Source organism: Mycteria americana, chromosome 8 (assembly GCF_035582795.1).
Source record: "Mycteria americana isolate JAX WOST 10 ecotype Jacksonville Zoo and Gardens chromosome 8, USCA_MyAme_1.0, whole genome shotgun sequence".
NCBI classification, from domain to species: domain Eukaryota; kingdom Metazoa; phylum Chordata; class Aves; order Ciconiiformes; family Ciconiidae; genus Mycteria; species Mycteria americana.
Window position 1 is genome coordinate 9,015,166 of NC_134372.1, and position 26,280 is coordinate 9,041,445.

At 43.5% G+C, this 26,280-nt stretch overlaps 2 protein-coding genes across 6 annotated transcripts; one reads left to right on the forward strand and one right to left on the reverse strand.

Annotated features, from left to right (window-relative positions):
- Nucleotides 1-753: 753 nt before the first annotated feature.
- FAXDC2 (fatty acid hydroxylase domain containing 2) lies at nt 754-17,619 on the reverse strand. Of its 2 annotated transcripts, none has more exons than XM_075509523.1 (10): nt 17,580-17,619; nt 13,072-13,192; nt 9,019-9,066; nt 6,030-6,121; nt 5,822-5,925; nt 4,953-5,074; nt 4,431-4,636; nt 3,497-3,602; nt 2,242-2,408; nt 754-1,041 (listed from the first exon to the last, which is right to left on the reverse strand). In XM_075509523.1, the coding sequence occupies exons 1-10, from the start codon at nt 17,606-17,608 to the stop codon at nt 885-887; spliced, it is 1,152 nt and encodes a 383-aa protein (XP_075365638.1). In that variant the 5' UTR covers nt 17,609-17,619; the 3' UTR covers nt 754-884. The 2 variants fall into 2 exon arrangements, with proteins under 2 accessions (XP_075365638.1, XP_075365639.1); XM_075509524.1 differs by lacking the exon at nt 17,580-17,619 and adding an exon at nt 10,220-10,284 and having other exon boundaries at nt 13,072-13,393.
- Nucleotides 17,613-25,804, forward strand: CNOT8 (CCR4-NOT transcription complex subunit 8). Of its 4 annotated transcripts, none has more exons than XM_075509526.1 (7): nt 17,613-17,710; nt 18,698-18,902; nt 20,539-20,732; nt 22,188-22,349; nt 23,183-23,327; nt 23,989-24,099; nt 24,425-25,804. In XM_075509526.1, the coding sequence occupies exons 2-7, from the start codon at nt 18,786-18,788 to the stop codon at nt 24,572-24,574; spliced, it is 879 nt and encodes a 292-aa protein (XP_075365641.1). In that variant the 5' UTR covers nt 17,613-17,710; nt 18,698-18,785; the 3' UTR covers nt 24,575-25,804. The 4 variants fall into 4 exon arrangements, with proteins under 4 accessions (XP_075365641.1, XP_075365640.1, XP_075365643.1 ...); XM_075509525.1 differs by having other exon boundaries at nt 17,690-17,817; XM_075509528.1 differs by having other exon boundaries at nt 17,692-17,710; nt 18,703-18,902.
- The last annotated feature ends 476 nt before the right edge of the window (nt 25,805-26,280 follow it).

A 26,280-nucleotide genomic window follows, 5' to 3' on the forward strand; every position in this document is an offset into this window, starting at 1 on the left:
GTTTCGCTGATCCTCCACACAGGACAGCCATGAGTTTTCTTTCCCTGGAAAGTCTCTTTCCGTAGTTTATCATTGTACAGAGCTTGTTGGTTTGGTTTGTGCCTCCTTTTGGTGTGCAGGGAGCGGGATGAGGCTCAGCAGGAGGAGGAGATGTACCAGGGCTTCTGCCATGTAGCACGTCAGCTCCCAGCTCTGCTTCCCTGTCCTGTGAGGGGGAAACTTGCTTTGTGTTTGCAGACATTAGTTTGTGGAGCAGAGATGAGGATGTGACAGCCCTTAATTCAGACCTGTACCGACCTCTCGCGTGAAGAAAAACTGCTCGGGGGAAGTCAGGCCTCTGTTGCATGTGGAGGGAGAGTGTTTCTAAAGCTGAGGTCTAGCTGACTTTCCATGGGGTTTCATCCCCTATCCCAGGTCTTCTGAATCTCAGAAAAATAGTGGTTTTAGTTCCTATAATATGTAGTTATAGTGATCTTGCTGGTATTTCTATAGAATGCTGCTGAAAGAGGCCAAAGCATGGTCTGTGAAAACTGAAGTGTTAAAAATGTTAATAATGAAAACTCCCTAGGAACTCCCCAAAGCCATGTGGCCCAGAACACATCCGGCTTACGCGCAGGCAGCTAGAACCAAGGAACAGTGCAAATAATTAAGGAAAAAAAACCCAAACTTCTAAACTTTGTTTAAAAATAGATTTCTAGAGCAGTTTTTTTGTGCCTTAGAAAATAACAGGCAGCAAAAGTGCAGTCATCTCAAGTGGCATGTTTAAGTTCAGCTTCGGGTTTTGTTATGTGTGAACAATAACTTGTTTCCCAGTTAAAATACTATTTGGCATGTCTCTCGCTCTGCTAGTCACTGGGCTCTGCAAGAATGGCAGGCTCCGGGGTTCACTCTGCCCTCTTGGGTGCCTCAGGGATGCTTTCTGAGAGTGGTGTGAGGCTGAGGAGGACCCTGTGTCTCTCGTAGGCTTTGCTCTGCCTGAACACTGTATCCGTTCCATGCAGATAATCCAGTACACCCAGGACTCCGTAGCACTGGCTGAACCTGGAAACCAAACAGAGAATAAACATGACTGGAAGTTACTGAGGTTACCTTGCCCTTCCTGTTTCCATCTCCTTCCAGAGCCCTGATAAGCCTGAAACTTCTGCACCTTCTCTCTCTGGTGCCATCATTACCCAGAAATGGTGGGACTGAACAACAGCCGTCTCTGTCTCGTGCAGCTCAGAGCTGCGGGACCAGCTGGACAGCCACGTTGCCGTGTCTGTGTGCTCCCGAGACCCAGCTGCCCCGGGACGTGGAGCTGCCGTGCTTCCAGCACTGGGATGCCGGCACAGCCATTCCGCCCAGAGAGCGTCTCGGCTCTGCAGTGATCCATGTCCTGACATGAGCCGACCTCCAGAGGAAAAGACTGATAAGGAGAAATGGCACCGTGGTTTGGGTGTTGCCCAGCATTTGGGTGGCAATAGAACTGCCACACTGGCTGTTTCTGCAGGAGAGGCAAACTGTTCAAGGGAGTACGTCTACGAATTTAGTGCACGTCTGGGAGATGGGAACACTTCTTCCACTACTGTGGTATGTATCCCTGAACAACCTGCTGAAACTCTACGCTCTCCAGTGTAGGAGGAGGCTGGGAATCTCCTGCCAGGAAAGGTTAATTGCGATTGTCTGGGCAAGGTGTTCTCTGATCAGTGTTACTAATCCTAGTGTATGGGAGAGGGACACACAGAGGCTCCCTGCAAATTTATTTCAGCTGTGTGATTTGCCCTTGCTCTGTCTTTCTAGATCACATGCAGTTTCTTCTAAACTTCTAGGAAGAGCCTTGCAGAGAACTGTCTCTGACCCTGTGCTTGTGCTGGGGAAAGTCCAGGTGATACCTGCTGCTTCAGACGCTATGTGCTTTCTTTCCTCCCATGTAATCTTAGGAAACTTGAAACGCCTGGCCTCAGCTGCGGTGTTTGTGCTTTGGAGAAAGTTTCCAAGTCAGCTGATGGAGGAGGGTAGATGTCAGGGAGGTGGCTGGCAGTTGTGTGGGCAGCGGGCTGGAGTCCTCTGAAATCCTGATCTCTGTTTAACCGCTTTAAGAACTGACAGCATTCAGCCTGCTATCGGGCAAACTAGATAGGCTTCTCTGCTTGTACCCGAGTTATGCAAACCCACTTGACCCTCAGAAAGGAGCTTTGCCCGTCAGCAGTGCCAGGGCACAGGCAGGAGGGGAAGGGGAGGCTGAGCAGTGCCCAGACATACTTGAGGTGGTGGAAGTCGTGGAACTCTGGCGACGGTAGGAAGGGCAGGTGGTAGCCGCAGTGCGAAATGCTTGTTGTTAGGAGAGCAAGGGAGAACCACGCTGCGATTGAAACAATATGAGACCCCATGATCATCGGGCCAGTCATGACAGGCAGTGTGTTGGAGAGCTAGAAATGAGAAGCAAACTCTACCTCATTAATCGGTCCGCAACAAGCAGGCTGTCCTCTAGGAGCTGAATTGTTTCACCTGGGTGATACATCACATTAGTTTTGTGCGAACAGCATAAAGGGAAGATCCCTCTGCCAACACCTTATTAAAATTACATAATCCTCAAAGAAATAATTTACTCTGCACTAACTTGAGTTTTACCAACTGCAAAATGCAGACACAGCCCAAGCTCCCTAAGTGTGTAGTAGAAGTTAGATGTGAGATCAAACCAGGGGTGTGAGGGCACCATGATTCCAGTAAATCGCCCTGGAGTCAGAGGTCTGTTTCAGCTTCACCTTGGAATAATGCTGAAGCTGCTCTTGGGAAACCTAGCTGTCAAAGGGCACCGGCCTGGGGACACGTGCAGTCGAAGGTAGTGATGTGATGGTCCCAGCTGCATCACTTTGTTGTGTCCTACCCATGGCACAAATGGCTGTCACTGCCCAGACCAAGCTTACTGCACCAGGTAGGCTCAGCTGGACTCTTGAATATAAAAAGTCATTCTGCTGCTCAAAGACTGTCAATTAGGGAGACACAGAGCTGGTGCTGCAGCCCAGCACTATTGTTAACAGGAGATGGCACTGAGAAGTGGAATCTCCTAAAGGTGGGATGTGTTTGCATGAGAAGTCTCGGCTGGAGCAGCGCTGGGAGACCCTCCTGCAAACACTGATCCCAGCCACCAGCATGAAAATCTTTGACAGAATTTTGACTCTCTGCAGCAACCCAGATTGTGGAAGTGTCACATCTCGTGCTGAAAGCCTCGTCTGTGTTCCCAGCCCTCTCTGTGCTCAAGGAAGCACCATTCAGTCAGCTGCTTTTCTGTGGGAGGCCCTTGGACCTGTGCTCTTAAAGCTAACGGAGTTCAGTATAAACGGGTACTGCAACCCTTCTACAGCTAGGCTTCTTGGCAATGCAGCTTAGCTTCCTCTTCCTAAGAAAGAAGAGTCTAAGGGAACGTTTGCTTTTCTTCTCTTACCACTCCTCCTCATCCCGTGGAAATCACACTCCGTGCAGGAACTGGAGGGTGCCCATGGAGGAATCCACTTACCATGTGTTCTACCGGGTGAGCATAAATGGAGACCACGCCAATGGGGGCTGTCCATTCGTGGTGCTTCTTGTGAATGTGCTTATACAGGAGTGGGAGGTGAACAAGCCTAAGTAGAGAAAACAGAGAAATGTAGGTTTTGAGCTCCATAAGAAGGGAACGTAGAGTAACCGAACACAGAATTTCTGCTGGGGACTTGCTCATGCCTCATAAGTCCAGATAAATCCCATAAATCAAAGTCCCTGAATGACTGATTTGCTCAAACCTGGGAGTACTTTTGAGGGGAAGACTCACTTTATATTTTCACTGTTTTGACTTTACCTACTGGCAACTATTAGAGGCAGACTTTTAGGTTCTGTGGGCCCTTAAGAAATTGGTTTTTATGGGGGTTTTTTGTGTGCATTTGTCCAAAAGGGAAACCTACATAGTTCTGAGAATGCTGTGCTTGCTTCTGCACATCCTTGCAGGCTTTTTTCTTCCTTGCTTTAGGGTTTTTCCTTTAATGTTGGTGTTGGTGCTTAGAAAGCCTGCAGAGTCCGGAGCCAGGCCCTGTTTCGTACATGCCGTACAAGTGAACGGGAGATCAGTCACTGACCTCTTGAGCTTTTTTCTTTCAGGATAGTCAGTCTTGTTCTCCTCTTTTTGAAGAATGTTGGGTTACAGCTTTTGTGTGAAGCTAGCTGTTTTGTTTTTTTCTTAGCCTCTAAGCTGCTCCACCTTTGTAATTTTACATATTTTTGCTTACTAGAGTTACTAGCAGCATTGCAGCACCCAAGCCTCACGTTGTAAGGGTGAATTCCAGGACCTGTCAGTCTTCCCATATAAATACAAGACTGGTGGAAGAGGGGAGACTAGGACCATTGCTGTTGTGCAGGAGATGGGTATAACCTTAAAGGCATGGGGGAAAACCAGAGTCCTGTCCCTGTGCTTAGCTCACCTGTGTGTATAATAAAAGAGAATTTCCTCTATTAAGGTGAAGATGCTTAGCTCCACAAGAAACCAGTGGAAGGTGGGTAATTCCTTGCTGAAGGTGTTGCCCCACCATTTCATGATGTAGAACATAGGCACAAGCATGGGCAAGGAGATAAAGATCTGATTGCACAGTGCTGTGTAGATGGCTTGGCGCAATTTCTTCGTGTCCACCTGCAAAAGAGAAGTCAGGACTTGAGGCTAAATCAGAAGCCATGCGGCTTTGAGTTGGGAGGATAAAGAGCTTTAAGATTTGTAGGCTGTTTCTGTGTTACTTTGGGGATCGACTTTCTAACAAGCCGTCAATCCAGATCTGATCAGTAGCCTAATTACAATAACACCCTTCCTCTCTGCAGTGGATATACAAGACTCAGCTTGATTCTCCTTGAATCCTATCTGATTGCAAGAGAAAAGCATAACAGGTTCTTCTAGCCTAAGAGACTGCAGGAAGTGTTTAGCCAGCAGAAGAGGCAGAGTGAGAAATACTTACAGGATCATTCTTGCCCAGCTGAATGCGATAGCGAGTAATGAAAGTTGGCTTTCCTGTTACATCAGCCACCATAAAGATTCCATTGAAGCACCAGAAAACAAGGCTAGGAACCAATGCAGCCCCTGTGGCGTGAGGAAAGGGCAGAGATGTGTGAATAAATTGAGAGCTATGGCTAAATCAGAAACCAAATACAGTGGCATAGTATCCAGAGGACCTTGCTGGGACCCAGGTGTGTATCCCCTGCCCTGAGAGGCTTTAAAATGGAATATAGGTAGGTTCTGACACCTGGCTAAGACGTAGGGAATGGGGAGGAGGTTAGAGTAGACAACTGCCTTGTACATTGAAACTTGCCACAACTGAGGCTAAGAAAGGGCTCTTCTGGGAGGCTGGGGGATCTCTGTCATGGGGGGGTTTTAAATACAAGTTGGATAAGGTCAAGTTGATCCCTGGGACCTTTGAACGTCCCTACCAGGCCTGTTCACCAGCTGTTAATCACAGGCAGAGAAGAGTTTTATAGGTGCTACAGCAAGAGTAAAATTCCCTGATTTTACTTTAATTTTCAGTAATTAGCTCTACTGAGTCATTCAGCTCTCACAGGAGCAAAAAGTGTGTTTTCAAAGGGAAGCCATTTCAGCAGCAGCAGCAACAAGAGCAAATTTTCAATCTGTATAAGGGGTCTAATGATGAACCAGTTCAAAGGCAGCACAGTTGCACTACATTAGCTGTGGCTGGCTTTGAAGCCTGCATGTGCTTTTTCAGTGGGAGGATTAGTGAGTTTGGGAAGGCATGTCCACGTCCCCCTTCTAGATGTGGATAACCCCATGGATAGTTCCTCCTACAGCAGAGGGTTGTCAACCTGAGTAACTCACCAAAGAGGAAGATTGACCACTCCTTTCCCTCAAACAGGTAGCAGAACTTTAGCCATGTTGTTTGCCAGAAATGGCCTGAAGCATCCCAGATATTCTTCACGTAGCTGTGGGAATAAGTGTTCTTGGTTGCCCATCTTTTCATCATCCACTTTTTCCCCTCTCCACAGAAAACTTTCTCCTCAAGCCCCTTTGTTCAAACAAATCTTACCAAGAAACAGAGTTCACTAAGGCAGTGAATATGAGTAGGCCTGTACCAAGGACACGGGCAGTGATCTTCATGGCATCCCAGAGCTTTTCTTCCTGTGAGCAAGCAACAAGAGTAAGCATGTGCTGGTGTGACCTACGCTAGCTTTTTTTGTATTTGAAATGCAGGAGGTCAAGGCAGTCCTATGATGGCCCGTTTTGCTTCACAAACACTCTAAAGATCATAACAAAGCTGTTATGGGATATTGTGTGTAATTGAGGGGCGGAGTGTGCACGCGTCCATCTGCCGTGTCACCTGAAGCGTCATTGACATGGCATTTCTCTGGAATAACCAAAGGGAGAGAAAGGACCACTCATTTCCCCCCCCCCCCCCCCTCCCCATTTTTATTGGGCATGCTTCTCGGTACCTGGAGGACTATAACATAAGGGGCTTCTGGATAACTCAGAGCGGTAGGTATGGAAGACCTGGGGGTAAGGAATGGTGCTCCATCTCAACAGTTCCCTCACCCTACCAGAATATTCACCCTCCCATTACGCAGTATGCTTTCTCCCCACAGTAATCAAGAACTGCTGGGCTCAGATGATCTGATTAACAGCTCCAGTTAATCCAGAACCACTCCTCTCAACTTTCCTCTTTGCTTTGAAGACCGATTCGGAAGTCAGGCTCATGTGCCCAGAAGCTTGCCTTTTTTTCCCCAAGTATAACAGAGGTTTAATACAGGGTATTACCTTTCCTTGCATACTTCACTTTGCTGTGCCCTTAGGCCATCACAGGTACAACTCAGCTCTAGTACTGAGAGTACAGCTTGGCTAGGAGGTACCATGTGCCATCTGTGTAGAGCAACTGCACATTAACAAGGAGCTAAAATACTCAACTTCTCAAAAGTATAAAGTTCTCTAAATCCCTGCTCTCAGTCACAGAAATGTTATCTACTGAAGAAATATTCCTGTGTACAGCATAAGGGCACCTGTGATGTTAGCATGACTCTTTTATCGCAGTAAGGATTTTAACCATACAAAGCAACTGCAAGAGAGTCAGAAAATTACCAGTGAGACCTTTTGATTCCAGGAATAAGTATATTCTAAAAGCAGTATTCAATATATTTGAGCATTTAAATATTCAAGACCAAGTTATTTAGCAAATATATGACAAATATATAATTAACTATCTGTCTTTTAGAGTAGCCCAAGTGGGAATTGGTTCTGGAGTTCAGCAATCTTAGTTTGGGTTTTCTTGGGTGAATATGCATTATATCTATCTGCAGGATAAATGTTTAAAAAAAAATTAATGCAATTCTAAAATAATATAGTGTAATAACCAGCTAGTGTCTTGTTCATTACTCTGCCCTTCCTGGTTTTTAACTGTGGTGGTGTGCTGCACAAACAGACTGGAGTAAAAAATAGTGTGATTCAGAGTTGCTGTCCTGCTCGTCTCCTGTCAGAGAGGACAAACGAGAGAGCTCACTAATAAATGTTGAATGCAGGTGTTAAACACACCTGCCATAGAGAGGAATAGAGGGTAATGCCATAGAGGGTAATGCCATAGAGAGGAATCCTCTCTGCATGGCTTTCAGTGCTAAGAGCTTCTTTAGGATTCTGTAACAGCTACAGAACATTAAACATTGCCCAGGACTTGTCAGCAATATTTATCTGTCCCAGGACAGAACTTTGCTCATTAGCACTGAAACTTTCCTCATTAAAACAAACAACTGTTTCCTCCTATCATCTCTTTTTTTTTTTTTTTTTTTTAACCCAAGTTAGCAACTGGGGAGGAAGCAATTTAAAGGACTCTTGCCCTACAGCTTGATGTTTGTGAACTCATAGGTTTATATTAGAAGCAATGCAATCAGTTGCCAGCATTATCACTGGGTGTACTGAACTACAAATGCAAGGTTGGCGAAAGCCATCTATTCCAGCTTCAGATAGCGCACGCTGGATTCTAGGCTGCAGATTTGCTCTCTTAGCAGTTTCATACTTGCAATTGCATCCATGTTATGCCTCACATATGCTGACATGAGATAAGACTTTCTTAATCTTTAGACCCTGGAATACCATCTACATATTCTTTAGAAAAAAGGTTACAAAAGCTATAAAGAGCTTAGAGCTTTTTAACAGAATCATATCCTATAAATCCTTGTTTCTCCTGGGATGAAGAAAGAACATACCAAAAAAACCTCTGATGTCTTACAAGTGTCAGAATTTTTAGTTAGACCAAATAGTATTTCAGATTCTTTAGCATCTTCCAGCTGAAGAACTCAAAGGGTTTCAAAAACTAATACTCATCAGATACTGTCTATGTCCTGCTTTGAGACAGGACAGAGAGTAGCTAAAGCTCAGCATTTAAGTTATTTTAAAAGCCCTTTGGCTAGAAACTGCCTTGTTTTGAGGTTGTGTTTTTATTGCATGTGATGCAGTGATTACATGAATGAATCCTACACAGTATAATTACATGAGCTGTGTAAGCAGAGAAGTTTACATAGGAAAAAAAAAAAAAAAAATCTTGTTCATCACGTCCGAGTGCTAACACCCTGTTTCTCTTCATGTCAACAGCTCCAGCACAGTAGTTTCCAAACTGATCCATGGATCGCTTGAGAACTTGCCCTTGTACAAGTTGGCAAATTCCTTAAGTGCAGAACAGGGTTCCTGCCCGTAAGGTAAAGAGACTGGGGCACATCAGCTGGGAAACATACTGTTTAGCAGGACCACTGTGAGAACTGGGCCCAGTGAGGTGGCACGCCTTCTGGCTACTGTTGAGTGTTGTGGTCTCTTGCCATGCAGGCAAAGATAACAGGCCCTTCACCACTTGGTGCTGTAGCTGCAGTCCACTGGAAGGGGAAAATGCTGCTGTAGTGGTAACAGATGAGATCCTAGTTGTGCTAAAGTGATCAGAGCGTGGTTGTGCCTGTCACTTCTCTTAGAAGATGATTCAATACATCCAGCCTTCCAAAGCACCTGCGTAATGCATTCTTTAAAAGATGACCTTGAGCCTTTACCTGCTTCTGCTGCTCAGCCATGGTGGAATATGCAGAGTCTCTTTTCATCTGAAATAAGAGGTGATCTAAGTAAGTGAACCTTGTACAGCTGGAGGGTGGAAGAATACACTGCTGACGAGCAAATCCCCTCAACTTTGAGCTCAGTTGCAAAGCTGTAAAATATTTACTCTCTGTGCTCTGTCCTCTCCTGCTCCCTCCTTCATGTTGGCCGTGGAGCAAAGCTGAGCTCTTGAGAAGAAAAAATCCTTATTTCCTGATGAGTTAGTATTGTCCCAGAAGACTAACAGGGATGCAAAGTTAACAAAGAAAAATGGGAGAACAGCCAAAATCAAAGCTTTTGATGGTGGCACTGCTGTGTTGTGGCACGGCTGCGTCCCTTGATCTGGCCCAGGAATACATTGCACTCAGGAGGAACTCCAGCCCTTCACAGACTGCAAGGAAGTGATGATATGGGACATGCACTCTTCCATAACGACGGCATGCTGTCAAACTAACAAGGATGAAAACAAAAATCCGACTACAACCATGTGAGTTTGTGCCATGAAGAATTAACACAGTAGAGCACCACACGGCCTTCACTCACATGGCAGAGGAACTGTCAGTTACAGTTTAAGAACATGGTAAGTGAGAAAACTATCTTTGCTTCAAGTCCCGCTATAGTCAATTTGAGAGTTTAAAGTCCTAAACGGATGGGTGGCCACCTCGTAATAAATCTGCCTGCATTTGGCTCTGGCTTGACCATTTGTTGCCAGTTTTGGTTAAACAAACAAACAAACAAACAAACCCCCAAGGTTTAAGTAGCTGCTGGGGCTTCACTGCTGTCCGTGGCCGTGGAAAGATCTCTGTATTTCAGGACGTGCTGTGGCTGTCCTAGGGATTATTGCGTAGCTGTTTTTATATTGCTGCACTCTTACCATAAAATATAATTAGCAAAAGCTAACAAAACATTCCTTAAGGTTTTCTTGGTTTTACCCAGTCTTTAAGAACAAACACATGAATTCTAATAATATGAAGGCCAGATTACGGAGGATTGCAGAATTTAATCCATTTTGCTTTTCATGCACAGAGGAATACTCAAGCACAGGTAAACTATGTTACCTAAGGTAAAAAGTAAAGTACGAAGAAGGTAGAAAGGTACCTGTCTAATGTACAAAGAAAAACAGTTGGAAAAGTATTCATTAGAAAGATGATATTCTCTTACCTTTATGATGCTAGCAAGCCTCTTGGGAGTACTCCTCTTGTAGCGTTTCAGAGAGGAGGAATATACTTCCAAAAAGAAGTCCCCATATTAGCTAGGAGGTTATACTTTAGCTTTGAAACTATAGCTTTATGGGTACATTCCTACAAATGCAGCTCTGTTTATTTACAGGTGTTTCCAGCTCTGTTTCCCTACGTGACATGTTAGTATGCAGGTCAAGGGGCACAAGACAGAAAAATGGGACACCTTCTTCCTGCTGGGGTTCCTGCTTAGTCATGGACAGAAAAGGACAAGGCCAGTCCACCAAACTACATACTTTAGTGGAAGAAACTGATGTTAAACGGTTCCGAGAAGAAAAAAAAAAAAAGAATCAGGCAAAAAGTGATCTGAAACATGAAACCATGAGCCTGAACTCGCAACCCCCTATTTCGACACTAGGGTTGTATATACTCCTGTGGGAAATGCTAACTTTTGGTAGCAGCCTTAAAAAACAAATAAACAAGTTAACTTCAACTCCCTTGGCCAAAAGAAGTAGTGTGAGAGGTGTCCTAAGGTGCTATTACTTAAAATGAGAATGTATTAAGGAAGTCACAGCGTCCTAGGACTTCTCGTCTTTCCCCAGATCTAGAGCTCCTCGCTATTAGACTTTGTGAGCTACTAGAGCCAGTCTATGAGATCTTCCGTATGGTTTTTGTCCTCTGATATATCAAGTTTGCCAACCACAACCTTACTGAAAAAATACAATTGGACTCTAACATATCTGATGAAGAACACCTATAAGTAGCAATCACAACTAACCTGCCAGCGTAAGAGTAGAACAGAATAACTGAATAGAACAGCGTAATAACTGAATAAGCAAATAGGACAGCATCAATAACTTGCCACAGGACAAATTGATCTCATCTTCATTTCCAAAAGACCTTCCGATCACAATGATGCATTCTACGTTATGTAACATGCACTATATGCCTATCTTGTCACACAGGTCCTCTCAGTGCAGGTGTGCCCGCTGTCTCCAAGAAAACACTACCAATGCTTGAAATATGTCAAGCTTGAATAATCCATTCCTTTTTGAGGCTTTGCTCCATTCCAGCTTTCTTAGCAGGTTGTTCGGAGCTTTGAAAAGCTGAGTTTTGAGTATCTGCATGGAGGGAGATTCCACAGCTTCTCTGGGAAATCTGTTCCAGTATTTGACTACCTTCACTGTAAATTCCGCCCCCCCCGCCCCATTTCTAATTAGGATTTCCCTTGTTATAACTCGTATCCCTTGCCCTTTTGCTGTGCACCTCCCTGTCTTCTCTACAACCACCCAATAGGGAGCTGAAAGCAGCAATATGAAATTATTCTGCTGGGACAGTACAGTAAGTAGTTTTCTGTAGTTAAAGAGATTATTCTACTCTGATGACCTTGTAGTAGACAACATTACATCTTAGAGAGGCAGATATAAAAGGGGTATCTCAGTTAGCTGCTTGCTGGAAGGCTGATGCTCCAGAATTGTTCCTCCATACAGCAGTGCTGAGTCAAACCCTGCTGAATCTTTGCACGTGAAGAGCTAGAGAGCAGAGCACAGCAGAAAATGTGACTCTGCTTTGAGTTTTTACGAGGAGAAAGAACCATTGCTTGATTGAGTCTCATATTCTGTGAGTTTAGGAAAGAGTTAAAATTCTAATCACATTTCTAGTAGTACTCCTTTTAAAATAATCAAATTATGATAGAAGTCTTGCTTGGGCAAAGGCTTCCAGTTTGAAACAGTACTGCCATGTCTGCTTACCCTTCCTCTCCCCAAAATTTCAGTACGCTACCTTTATTAAGTCACATTTACAGGATAAAATTTTACATTATTTACGTTAAAACAAGATAAATTCTGAAGGGTTAGGTTTTCCCCAACATCTCATTACCTACTCTCTTTTGTTGGCTAATGTCTCTTCTGATTCAGAATACACCAAATACATTAAAAAAGCATTCATGTAACCATGGCTGTTTCAGCAAACAAAAAAGCCATTCAGTTGCTTGGCACTGATCTCATGTTGGCATGTTATACAGCCCCGAACCAACCAGTGAAGATTTCAGCTGCCTGCAGCTATTTCCAAATATTAGCTAGAACTGGTGCTCTTAAAAAAAAAAAAAAAAAGTTCCTTTTTAGTTATTTCAAATTAGTTAACAGAAAATTTGATCCAAACCAAATTCTCAACCCTAAAGTAAAAGTAATTGCTTTTCCAATCAGTCTCTTGATGTTAAAGGGGAAACATACACTAGTCAATAAAGAATTCTAATAATTTTTTTTTATTATTTCCATGTACTTCACTATTTGTCCAACAACTGTTCATTAAGTCACAGATCTGTTTTCACTGAATTTTCCACTTCAGGTATCAGAAAAAGCTAGTTTGTCTAAGTCATGTTTTAAAATGCTCAACGTAATCTGAAAAGAACTGCCATATTTTTTACATTTGTTTTAACATTTACATTATTAATTATGTCCCATCTCTGCTGTCCCCTCACGTTTCTGTTGCCCAGACAGTCCCAAGCTGAGACTGCACAAGTGCCCGCTTCTGCTTGTATGGTACCCAGTATTGTATTGTATTGTATCCTTCTTCTGACACCAGCCAAATCGTCCTGCTGCTGGCAGGCACAGCTGAGTAACAGGGTACGTCTGCTGTGATGGACTGGCTGCCTACCACAGTTTCTTGGTATTCCTTTTTCCCTCCTGCTTGAATCTTCTGTTGTAGACCTTACTTCACTGGAATCAACCTTTACAGAGCATAGACAGTGGAAAACAACCGCACCCAAGAGAAAAAAGGCTACGACTATCCATGAAAGTATAGAGCATATAGAAAGGAAAACGTAGGACAACTTACCTGGTCACCCAAAAGGTTGCACATCGGCCACACTGTGTGGAGAGGCACAGGACTAGACGTCGTGTTTGGTGGATGTCCTACTGTGCCAAGCACGGCACAGATCTGAAGGCAACCACAGTTCCTAGAAAAGCTTACAATCATACTTTAAACAGACACATGACATTGCCTTTTAATTATTTCCTCAAAGTTTCTATCATATCTTTTCAAGCTACTACAGCCCTGAACTCTTGCTGCCCATTCTTCCCTCACCTCCTGCTGATAGTAGCCTAGGAGAGGTCCTTTGTGTCTATTCGGAGCCCAGAGTTCAACTCCTCACCTTTCACTACTGCTGTGGAAACTTTATGAGGGTTTAGGCAAAGGTGACGGGGGTGTGTTTCCAAGCAGGAGCTGGCTGTGCCCTCCCAGACAAGTCATGTGAAGCCAGTGCCATGTCACTGTTAGTACTGGCAGCATTCCCTGTGCATATGTGCATGCTGTCACTCAGTTAAGCATTTGGAATACATCTCTGCAGGTAAGTTTTTCATCAAGAGTTAATGGCTGAATCTCAGAATAAACCAAGCCATCTACACCTTAAAGATAAGTAGTCTTTATAATGCACTACCTCATGTTTCGAGCACAAAATGGTTACTGCCAGTGCAACCGAATGGGTCAAAGGTGTATTTGTTAAAAGCGGTAAGGGTTACTGTGGAATTTGGCAAAAAAACAGCAGTCCAGTTTTCATCGTGTTGCACTAAATCTATAAATTCCACCAAAGAAGTTGCTACATAGTGTCCTCAGCCAGTTACAGGTATTGGTTCCATCTGTAAGGCCAAGATGCAAAAAGGTTAGAATGTGCTTGGACTCAGTTGTTTTTAAACATGATGTTTACAGACCATAAAGTCTGTGTAATTATGGTATTGCAGAGAGCAAGATGTAATTGGTCTTTATTATGCAAATATGGCCCCCATCTATGTTACTTACCTAATAGTCAGTGCCCTATTATGAACTAAGGTCTGAGAATTGAGGGAATTACTCGCCATAACTTTCCAGATTTATTTTTCCACGCAAGAACAAGGAATATCACCTCTGCCTCACAGTTATCCGTGTATGGCCATTCATAGGTGAAGGAACACACGCTCGTGTTTGGTAAGCAACATCTCAAGCTAGCAGCAGCTAGAATTGCAGAGAGATCAGCAAGCATGAATAATGGTGGTGTCTCGTTGTCTGTGCCTGGATTCTTGTACCTGCCAGTACATCTGTATTTTTATCAATTAACTTTTTTTCTGGAAGGACAGTATTCCCAGAACTCCCTGCCTAACTTCACGCTGTTTGTCCTCTTGTGCGGTAAACATTCACCGTTGCTTCATGTCAGCTTTAAGACTGTGTCGCTGTTCCTTGACACCTTCTCTTGACTAATCCTAACTATTCCCTAGTGGGGAAAGAGTTTGTAATTCTTAGCCGTTGCTACTGTTATTTATCATAGACAGCAGACTAAACAGGGAGGAATGCAGGTCCTTCAAACTATTTACGCATGTGCAGAGGAGGAAGTGGAAATTGGCATTTCAAGAAAGGAGTGCCACATGAACGTTGTCCTGAGCCGATCTTTATTTGGACTTGAGCTTGCACGGGGAGGGCTGTTCATCCAATGGCCAAAAGTGGGTGATAAGCCACTGAATTTCAGAGACCTCAGTGTTTCTTTTTAACTGCTGTTCAATTCCGACACGGGTCATCTCTGAAATATTTATACGCAATAGGAACAGACACCTCAGCATATTCGTCATAAGGATGTAAACGTAATTTACCTTCTGCTGCAAGTCTGTGTCTAGCGCAGGTTGGCAGTAATCTAAACGTTGCTTCTGTCTGTTGGCTAGCCTGTGCCCTGCACTGGTGTCTTCACCACAAACCCTCCAACGTTAGTGCAATCTTTGCTGAGGCATGCAAGAAGTCTGATTTCTTCTCAGCAGAAAGGTTTTTTGATCATGCACTTCATAAAATAACTTCTCTTTGTTCACTCTTCACAGTTTTTGTAATAGTCACTGTTTGTTTTGCAGTTTGAAAAAAAACATTACAAGGAGAAAACCTTTGAATTATCTTTCAGGATTGCACACAGCCACACTGATAGTTCCTCTGAAGTCGAAGAGGAATCTGAACTTAAACTCACCTAATCATTAATTCCCTGCATTCTGAACTATATTTCTAACCATCTGCCATGTGCCACCACCTAGTACTACAGCAGTACACTTTCGAAACACCTGTGGAGCAATGGAAGGGTTAAGAAAATGTAAATGATAGTCTTGCCATGACGGTTCAAACATCTTCAGCAATAGTGGCATCTTCTAACTCTCAATTCATGTTTTAAGATTTCTGTAAGTGAGTTTTCTACCATTTGTGGTGCTGTTACTGAGCTCTAAAGGAAACACACAACCGCTTCAACAGGGCACAATCCAGGACATGCAGCTCAAACCAACTAATGTGAAAATGTTGAGCTAAAGCCCTTTCTTACACCTTATGATGTAGTAGGTCTGCACACAAAACTGTTTTGTTACTGTGGTCTTAGCAGAACCCTATAGAGGGTGTGAGGACTCTTCAAGAACCTGCTTCGGAGTGCTGGACCTGGAAGCAAGTTTGCTAACTTCCAAATACAAGAACTATGGGACTTTTTTAAAGGGCAGGGTGCCTTTTCCAGCTATTCTTCATCTTTATGAGCCAAGATGAAAATTAGCCATGATTGAAAAAACAAATTCTGATCTCCTCGAGCAAAGTATGTTTCCAGCTCTCACCACCAGTGCTCATAAATATCCTTGAATAGCTTTTTTTTTTTTAAAACTACATGCAAAGTGTTAAAACATTACAAGCATAATTTATCAAAAGTGATTATTTCCTGCAATTCATTTTTTATTTGAGTAGCAAGGCACACATATTTTTGGTGTCCTGAGAAGATTCATCCTCCCTTTTTCTCTGGATTCAACATACCTTCAAGTGCTGGGTTTATGAGCACGAAAAATATGTATTTTACTCTGAACTCTTTAGGAAAAAAAAAAATCTAACCTTATATTAACAGAATGCTGTAATCTAACCTGCTATATTTACCTGCTAACAACGTATGTTTTCTTGCACAAAATCCCAAACTCAGGTGACCAAGGGAAGACAGGCGATTACTTTCTGCCAATCTAGCACATTGCATAATATATAAATTACGCAAGAGACTGCAGAGCTGAGAAGGCAAAATGGTAACTATCTATCATCTATGAAGATAAACTTTGAATCAAAATAACGTTCAATAATGGGATGTCATAAGATGCTGACAGCACCACGGTCACTTGATAGAGAGCAGTACTCGGAAAAACCTCTCCTTTTCTAAAAGTTATGTTTCTGCTGAGGTGTGAACATTAAACCTGAGACACTGAATTATGTCTGAAGTGTAAAAGACACCAGGATTTGTTTTTGCAGGTACTGATATCAAAATGGCAGGCAAGTAGCTGAGATTCAGTGAGAAGAAAGACTCCCAAATGGTAGGCAGATAACAATTCTGCAGCAGTACCAGAACTGCAGTATTTTCTAACAGATGCAACCCTGTCCAGAAGGCTGGCAGTCTAAAAGAAAGGAAATATTATCTAAGCTTAATTATTAGTAGACAAGCCTCCAAATAAATTCAGTATCTGCCATCAGCATCAGCCAGCAAAACAAGTGTTGGCAGCTATGTTATACAAGAAGTTACATTATGCTGCTTTTCCGGATACAAACTTCTGTTGCTAATGTAATTTAAATAGCACTTCTGGAACAGAAGTCAGCCTAAAAGTTTGCAGACACAGTAGGTACTTGAACAACGACTTCCAAGGTTCTGCAGGAAGAGGCAGAACTTCCTCAACTAATGAGCTTGCTATGCACTACAACGAATGAGCAACATGTGCCAGGACAGCAGCAGTTTGCCCTCACGACCTTGAAAAATACTCCCTCATCCCGCTCCGCAATCCTGCACGCCCACGGGTGGGCTGCGCAGCAAAGGCCTGTGAGCCCGCAGGGAGACTCATGCCTCGCAGCAGCCCAGGCCTGACGGAGGCCGCGGCCCCAGGGCCTCTGCTGTGACCCACTCGTCTCCCTCCGGTGAGGGGGGGGGACGCGATTTCTTTCGCGGACGTCCAGCCAGGGCCTGTCCCTGTCCCGGGCGACCTGGCTGCGGGGCTGCTGGGGGGCTCCCCACGCCGGCATGCTGGCAGCCCACCGAGCCTACGGCCGCCCGGCCTCGAGGCCCCTGTTCCCTCAGGGAGAGGAGGGCACCTAACTCCCTTATCCGCCCCCCGCCCGCGGATTTTGGACTCGCCCGCCGCTCCCAGAGCAGGGAGCCCGGGCGAGCCCATTAGCCGCACTGGGGGCGGGTGGGAAGACGGCTCACCACAAGGCCACCGGCTTTGCGCAGGCGCACTCCGAGCGGAACCCCGCGTGGCACTCCGCCTCCCCCGCCCTCTCCCTTTCCCCTCCCCTCCGCGGGAGCGCGCGCGGCCGCGAGGCAGGCGCGCGCAGCAACGTACCCCGCCGCGCGCCCCTGCGGCTTTGCCATATCTCTCGCGAGAGCAAAGCGGCAACCCGGAAGTCCCGCCCCTCCCGGAGGCCGCATCGCGCCTGCGCGGAGGCGAGCGGCCCGGCCCCGGCTTCCGGGCAGGTAGCGTGGGGGCGGGGAAGGCGATGGGCCGCGCCGGAGCAGACGAGTGGCGGGGGGGCGGTGAGGGCTAGAGCGGCCGGGCGGCCCGGCTCCCGGAGCGCGAGCAGGTGCGGGCGGGGCGGCCCCGGGAAGCCGGCTGAGGGGACCGCGGGGGGGGGGGACGGCGGCCCTCCCGCTTCCCGACCGGGCTGAGCCGCGTCCTGGCGGCCCCGGCCCTGCGCGGGACCGGCGGCGGCGGCGGGACGGGCTGTGGGGGGCCGTGCCGCGGGGCGGGCCCGGCCCTGAGGCCGCGGGGCCTTTGTCGGCGGGCTGACGGAGGGGCGGTCGCCCCCCGTGGCGGGCTGAGCTGTGGCGGTTGCGTTGTGTCCCTCCGGCCGCCGCGGGCAGCCCCGGGGAAGCGGGCGGGCAGGGCCCGGCCGTTGGCGGGAGCGCTCGAGCCCTGCTGGCTGGAATCTGGGGTCGGTTTGCCCGTGTTGTTGCAGAAATGGTAAACAGCCGGTGTTGTCTAAAACTCCTAGGGGTAGCACTGCCGTTAGTATAAGCTGAAATCCTGTACTTCGGTGTTTCCTGAATTAGATCAGAGAAGCGCACATCTATAAATGTAGTCTGTAGAGCATTCTGTTACTGTTTTTAAAAGCTATCGCAATAGCTGAATATTAAACGTGAGGATTCCCTGCTTGTACATCTTACACCCAAAGTCTCAGAGCTTATGTCAGGAGAAGAAGAAAGACAGGGAGAATGACTCTTTTTGTAAATAACTGGACTGTTCATTGTGCGTTCGCTCTTGTAAGCTGAACAGATGCTCTGGATTTTCTTCTTGTTCAGCATGTTTACAGAAGTGATAAAAGCAAGAAGAAACTTGGTGTAAACTTTAAATGGGCTATTTGAAGCTGAAAATGGAAATGTGACTGACTCCCAACAGAGCATTCATTCTTATACATAGATCTTTCTTCATATAAAGCATTATTTATTTATTTATCTGTTCAGTGCAGCACACTGATAAGATCGCACAGCTTGCAATTCTACGCTGTCATCTGAATTCAACATCAGCTGTCTTTACTCTGGTCCCTGCAAGATGCCAGCAGCCCTTGCAGAGAACAGCCAGGTTATCTGTGAAGTATGGGCGAACAATCTGGAAGAAGAGATGAGGAAAATTCGAGAGATTGTTCTAAGTTACAGCTACATTGCGATGGTAAATATTTTATACTTGACCTAATTGCTTTAGTCAAGGGATTTTTTGGGGTAGGGGAATAAGTTGATTCTTGAGTGAGAAATGATTTCCCCCTATCCCCAGTGAAACTGAGCTAGAAGTTAAGTGGTGAAAAATTAGAAAGCAGTTCAGTAGAAGCTTTCCAGAATTTAATACAAGTAGTGTTGGGTATGGATTGACTGAAAGATGGGGAAGAGAGAGATGACCTTAAAAACCTGAATTCATTTAATATTTAGCTATTCATAATGTATTAGTTTGTGCAACAGAAAACTGAAACAGGTCAGATGTACAAGTGGGTTTAAATCTTTAGTTTTCCACCAGTGTATTTGTTCTTTGAATGTCTTTCTCCATTGGTTATGGAAGATGTCATGGTGCTGTCGGACAAAAGGCCTGCAAGTGACAACTAGTCAGCTCGGCTGCCTCCTTTTTAATGAGGTCAGGTGTTGATTCTTAGGGAAGAAAAATATTCTGGCTGTAGGTATGACAATGTGTTCAGAAAGTTTTATTTAAGATGACCAGAATCTCCCCCAGGTGGGAAGAATCTCTTCTGCTCTTAAAAGTCTGTATCTGCTTGGCAGGAGCCAGTTAGTTACATAAATAACTGGTTTTAGTCATGATACTGTAAGTTATGCCAACGTTGCTTAGGAATGCTAAACTTCAAGATATGAAAAGTCCTTAATAAAAGTGTGGCATAAAAACACATGCCCCTGCAGAATGTGTAGTATTTCAGTGTAGAACACAGTCGTGTAAGTAAATATGTTTTTTTTGTTATCGTATGTCAATGGAAATGAGCTTTCTTGCTTCTGTTCCATCTCATTGAAGGTGTGCTTATGACCTATTTTAGTGGCTGTGCTGTAAGAGTGGACACAAAAAGATCTTGGGCAAGGGATGAATTTTGTCAGATATACAGTACTGCATTCTTCATGAAAGTTTTTGCATACGCTGTAGTCAGTAGAAGTTACGTGACCTGATCTGAGAGTAAAAATAGTCTAGAAGTTCAGGTTTCAGCAAAGATAGCACGCAGTCACTGGCCAAGTAAAATGTTTTTCATCTAATAGATGGTTGCTCTGCTGTTAAGGTCTGTTTTGATTGTCAGAAGTTTTCGTTGACGTAGGCATTGGCTGTTTCTCAAAAACAGTGAAGGTTCTCGCTATCTGGACTATTGAATGAAGATGGTCAGAGTGCTAAATTTTACTTGTATTTAGAACATGAAAGAACACTGAATAAATTTTTTAAAATGTCCATTTTAGTAGATTTAGGGAAAATGAGCGTCCTTTGTGAGAGAGAGATGTTTAGATTATACAATAGTGCATATTGGATGACTTTATAACATTTTTGTTTTCGAATAAAACAAAACTGCAAGAAAGGATACCTGTGATGAATGTATTAATGCAATAGTTAACAAATCGTGTAGGGTTTTTATAGTGTCTGACTTGTAGCAATTTAAAGTCTGTATGAATATGGAAAAGGAGAAAAAAAAAAAGGGATTTTTACAGAAGAGTTCACAGAATGCAGTGCTGAGACCTGCAAGTGTGGAACTGAATAGACTCCTAGTAGAGTAATAATAATGACTCCTAATAGAGTAAGTGGTGAAATAAGATTTTCCCTTCTCTCCTAGGATACAGAGTTTCCTGGAGTTGTTGTAAGGCCGATTGGTGAATTCCGCAGTTCCATAGACTATCAGTATCAGCTCCTTCGGTGTAACGTTGACCTTCTGAAAATTATCCAGCTGGGTCTGACTTTCACAAATGAGAAAGGAGAATATCCTTCCGGCATCAACACCTGGCAGTTTAACTTTAAATTCAACCTTACGTGAGTCTCTTGAGCTAGGGAATAATCGCCTAGTCTCTTCTGCTGAAGTGATGCCTTCTTTTGGCAAATGCGGGTGTCCGTATGTTCATTGTCAGTGGCTGGTGCTGAGCAACAAAAATTCAGATTCTAACATAGATTACATGGGAACCTATTTTGGCATGACAGGAATTTGCCATATTCCTGGAAGTCAACCCATACTAAAATCCCATCCTTAATACCCTTTCCTGTGATAAATAGCCTATCCCCAGTAATTGTATGTGCCTTAAACTTTTTTCTGTAACGATGTTATAGTCTTAAACTTTATACATTTCATATATATATATAAAAAAAAATCCACCCCTTTATTCTAAAAATAAATGGATATGCGGTTTTCAGCAAAAAGGAAAATACCTCTTTACAGATCCATGCTAAAATACAAACTGGGATCTAAAAAAAAAGGTGTAATCTCACACCTGTTCAGGAGAATGAATCTTGTTAAATGGAGTGTGGCAGTTGTTCTTGTCTCCTCCATACTGCAATGTCTTGGGTTACAGTTGAAACAAGTTTCATTATCCCTTCCCCTGTAATTGTGAAGACAAACTCAGCATAATTGCCACTGGAGTTGCCTGGAAATAAAGAGAGGGTTTATCTGGCAAAAACACACATTTATAGGAAATCAATCAGTATTTTTATGGAACTGTCATTGGAAAACAGTACAAAAATTTATAGCTAGTATGTGCAGATCATACACTTCTTGAACCCAAAGGTTGCAATATTTACTTCGACAACTTTGTGAGCCTCTTAAAAGTATTGAAATCAGAGTGAAGTGGTTTTCAGAGTGTGATCAATTCATTTCACTCAGTTACCATAGCTGGCATGAATTTTGCTCTGTGTGTTGTCCTGTCCTTCCCTCCCCCTGCCAAATGAAACAAACTAGTACAGAAGGCAGGTTCCTGCTCAGCTCTCCACCAAGCATATCATCACTCATCCCTGTCCTCCTTCCTTAGTCAAGTATTATGCAATTTTGTTGACTCCCAGAGATGGAACTGGAGATGATACGGTGATATGCACTGTGAAGTGAAAAAGAAAAATGTAGACAGGAATGATGCTCAGTGCTTTAGAGTTGCACGTCTTTCTATTTAGGAGAACTCCCGTTTTCTCCGTGCTGTCATCTGTGGTGCTTCCATTCACCTTGCAGAAGTGACATTTTTCAAAACGTCATACAGTTCTATGGAGGTGGATTCTTTGGAATTTGCACTAGCAACAGAATTATTAACTAGTTACGATTGCAGAATAGCTTGTTACGGATGTAGGAGGCTGCAGTAGTGGTATTAAAAATTTTCTAGAGAGATGAATGGGAAACCCAGGGATAGCCTACTGATCACTCCAATTTTTGAAATACAGTGTGGGGGGAATTTTCCTAAAATGAGCCCGACTTGTTAGTACCTTGAGTGCAAAGCTGCTTTTCTCCTTCAGTGAGGACATGTACTCTCAGGATTCCATAGACCTCCTTGCCAGCTCTGGGCTGCAGTTCCAGAAGCACGAAGAAGAAGGGATCGATACCCTGCATTTTGCCGAGTTGCTTATGACATCTGGGGTTGTCCTTAGTGACAGCGTGAAGTGGCTGTCCTTCCACAGGTAGGTCCGAGATGGTCGCTGATGCTGTGAAGTGAGAAATCTCTTTTTGATTGAAATACTGCTGCTTGTGTCCATGGAGACTGACACAGATTTTAAGGAGAATTAGCAGCTCTGCAGTTCTTAAAAGAAGCTTAAACATACAAAGGCCAAGTTTAAGTAAGAACACTTGGCACTTCATTTTGTATTAGCACTCCTGTGGTCTGAATTTTGTGTATGCCTTTCTTGGAAATCCTTTCGCTGTTACAGTCTTCCTCTATGGAAGAAGTTATTAACAAGTTTAAATGTGATTTCTACGCTTACTAACTTGTGTGCATTGTAAAGTAAAGTTTTTGTTTCTTCTTCTTTACAATGTTGGTGGTGGTCTCAACTTCCGTCTTGTGTTTACATAGAGGAAGAAATCTGTGTAGTTAAGATGTCATTCTTGTAGCATTTCAAGCAACTTGACTACAAAGCCTCTGGTCCTTGATGTCATTGCAGGTGAAAGGGCTTGAGGGAGGAGGTGGTGGTGGCAACAGATACTTACAGGGTTTCCTCTTTTCCATATTGCCCATAGCTACAGAAGCTTGCAGTGTTGGGAAGTATGTTCTTCCCAATGGCTTAGCTGTTCTGCAAGAGGTTAGTGGAGGCACTCAGGGAGCATTCAGAAGTCCTACATTGACACTGATGATCAAGATGAATTCCGGCTCTGATCCAGAGGAGTTTTACGAAATGTCAGAAAATGTTAACGTTTGAAAGCTACAGCATGTAGAACTCTTGTGGAAAAATAAGATATTGGTACCGACTGAATATAGGTGTTGCCTGCTTATCTGGTTTCTGTATGTTTTTGTTTTCAGTGGTTATGACTTTGGCTACATGGTGAAGCTGTTGACAGATTCCAGGTTACCAGAAGAGGAACATGAATTTTTCCATATCTTGAACCTTTTCTTCCCATCTATCTATGATGTAAAGTACTTAATGAAGAGCTGCAAAAACCTCAAGGTACTTGTATCTCCCCAGCAAGCAGCTGATGGATGGGCAACACTGTAAATGTACAGTAAGCCAAATGACAGAACTGCTGCATATCAAGTCTTAAAACTGGAATGTGTATCAAAGCTAGTAGTCACACATAAGCACCTATGACTAAGTTTGTATCCAATAGATACTGCCTCCCCAGTTTTAGACTTATCAATATGTGTATTATATAGGGGACATTCCCATAACCTTGTGGTTTGTGTATCAGTAATTTCAGAGGCTAATTATAATTCAGCATGCTTATCTTCCCCATGAAAGGTGGAGTATTTCTTCTTATGTGAACTATTATGTGACTTGATTAACTGGTAGACACTCAGAGGGTTGAAAGTAAATTACGTACTGAATCACAGCCTTGTTTGAGGAAAGGGAGGGAAAGGTCCAGCATTTGTAACCTATGAATGTGCCCAGTCATCTCAAGTATCCACAGCAGGAAAACATTTGAGAAAAGTATTTATGTGTTCTTGAACAATATTTACCACTGTGTTTCACTCACAGCTGGTGTGTGTGTACTGCTGGAATCTGCATCCATTCATCATAGCCAGCGTCTGCCCTCATGTTTTGGAGAAACGTGGCAATTTTGGTAAGAGATGGATCTTCTAAGATAACATCTGTTCTGTTCTCATTGCAGGGTGGCCTTCAAGAAGTGGCAGATCAGCTGGATTTGCAGCGCATTGGACGACAACACCAGGCAGGATCAGACTCTCTTCTCACGGGAATGGCATTCTTCAGAATGAAAGAGGTACTGCAGTATTCTTTTTTTATGGTTCTTCTTTCTCCAGTACCTATCCATAAATGTCAATGTGCACAATGTGTGTTTTGTTTTGTTTGGGGTTTTTTTTGAACCTTGCGGCCATCAAATGTTGAACTGTCAATAATGGGAATTGTTGATATTGGCACAGACTTATTCTGTTTACTCCTCTTTTGTGTGCTTATTTTAAATCCCATGCTGCATCTTAGAGGTGGCTGACTTCAAATGAGCTGTTTAATTAATATTAGGTGTTTTCTGATTTAGAGGCACAATTAAACAATACCTGTTTCTTCCTTTTTTTTTTTTTAATCTGCAGTTGTTTTTTGAGGATACAATTGATGATGCAAAGTATTGTGGGCGGCTGTATGGCCTTGGCACAGGAGTGGCTCAGAAACAAAATGAAGATGTGGACTCAGCCCAAGAGAAAATGAGCATTTTGGCTATTATCAACAACATGCAGCCGTGATAAGTGGTACCCCTCCGCAGAACATGGTTACCATATTGGCAGCTGCTGTCCTCAACCATTTTCCCCAATAGTGTCTCAAACAAAAGGCTTCTACAGTATACAGCCTGCAGAAGGCCTGCAGTTTTGCTGAAGAGCTGCATCTTCATTTGAAACCCAGAAGAAGAGAATTGACTGAATTCCTAATGCCAGCATTTGTGGTTTGCCATCTTTTTAATACCAAGGGCAAAAGACAGAACTTACTGTGTATACCTCTGTTTTTTTCCTCTTTATACTGTACAGAATCTGCAAGGAAGACTTAACAGTAGAATATTCAGTAGAGCTAAGGGTCTGGAAATCCAGTGAAAATGGACACAGACATGCACACAAATTTGCAAATTGTGCTTTATAAAGCTTATTTTAAAACAACTTCTGCATGTTGTGAGGGTGACTGCTTCACCTCATCTTTTGCTTATTTTATCTTCGTGTAGTCTGTGGAAATTGCTCCCTTTGATCACTGCAGAGGTTTGGGAACGGATGACATTAAAAATGATCCTTGCAGCTAAAAATATTCAGAGATTTGCTTTAACAACATTGGGCATGGATACTACTGGAGCTGATTTGATCAGCTCTCCATAGTTTCTAATTCTGTATGGTACAGGTTTGACCCATACTGAGCCTCAGCTTAGTTCTTATGGGTATTAATAAACTATTCTGGAAGTAGATTGAGAGGCCTAAAAGTTCACCTTTGACAGGGGCTTGGACCAACACTCTGACTTCAGTTTTCTTCAACTTAACCTACAAATTTTATTCTTCTCCTTGCAACACAAGTAGTTCAGCAGATGGATAAATATTTGTTCCTCTTCTCCCTGCCCCTGCTTCTCCAGCCCCTAATTTTAATTTTACTATGTGCTTAACAACAGACAAAACAGCTCCATTTCTCTTCATTGTAAACATCTGAAAAGTAGTTAGAGGATGGAAGAACAACTTGGGATTCTGACTTTTTAAAAAATGAGCTATTCTGTAGTACTTTTTTTTTTCCAACAGCTCTCTAATGAAATTTCTTAGGAAAAAAACAAAAACAAACAAAAACCATTTTGGACATGGCAAACTTAAAATTTTAAGACTTTGTCTTGCATTTTAAACAAGCTTAAACAATCCATTATTAGGAGTTGAGGTTTAGAGCTGATATTTAAAATGCTTGTAAATACTACTTGTTTTTAATTTTTGTAAAATAAATTTTTTTTAAACCAGGCCTTGTTTTGGATTTTCCATCAAGCACTAAAATTCCCAAAGTTCAGGCTTTGGAATCTGAATTTGAGTGATACATGCTCAAAGATGCTCAGGTTTCTTCCTTTTACCATTTATGATGTGCTACTGGGGTAGTTCTTAGTAAAATCTGCTTTTGAGCTTATCGTACAGTAGCTGATGAAAGTTGAGCTTAAGCTCTCTTTGGGGCTCTTGTATTCTCTTTCTGTTCGTCTCTCAGCACAGCTAGCAGTATTGTGGAGCATTCTTTCAGTGCAGCATAGCCACTTAAAGTGACAAATCTGTTTTGCTCATCTGTCCTGGGTGAAGTGTTCCTGCTCTATCTAATAGTTCTTGCTTGAAGTGTAGGAGGGCTGCTTGGTTAAGCACTAGCTCCCCCTCCTGGTTTTCAAGTACTTTGTACAGAAGTTAGTGGCAACAGTTTACCAGATTAACACATCTACAGAAGGATCTTCTTCCGG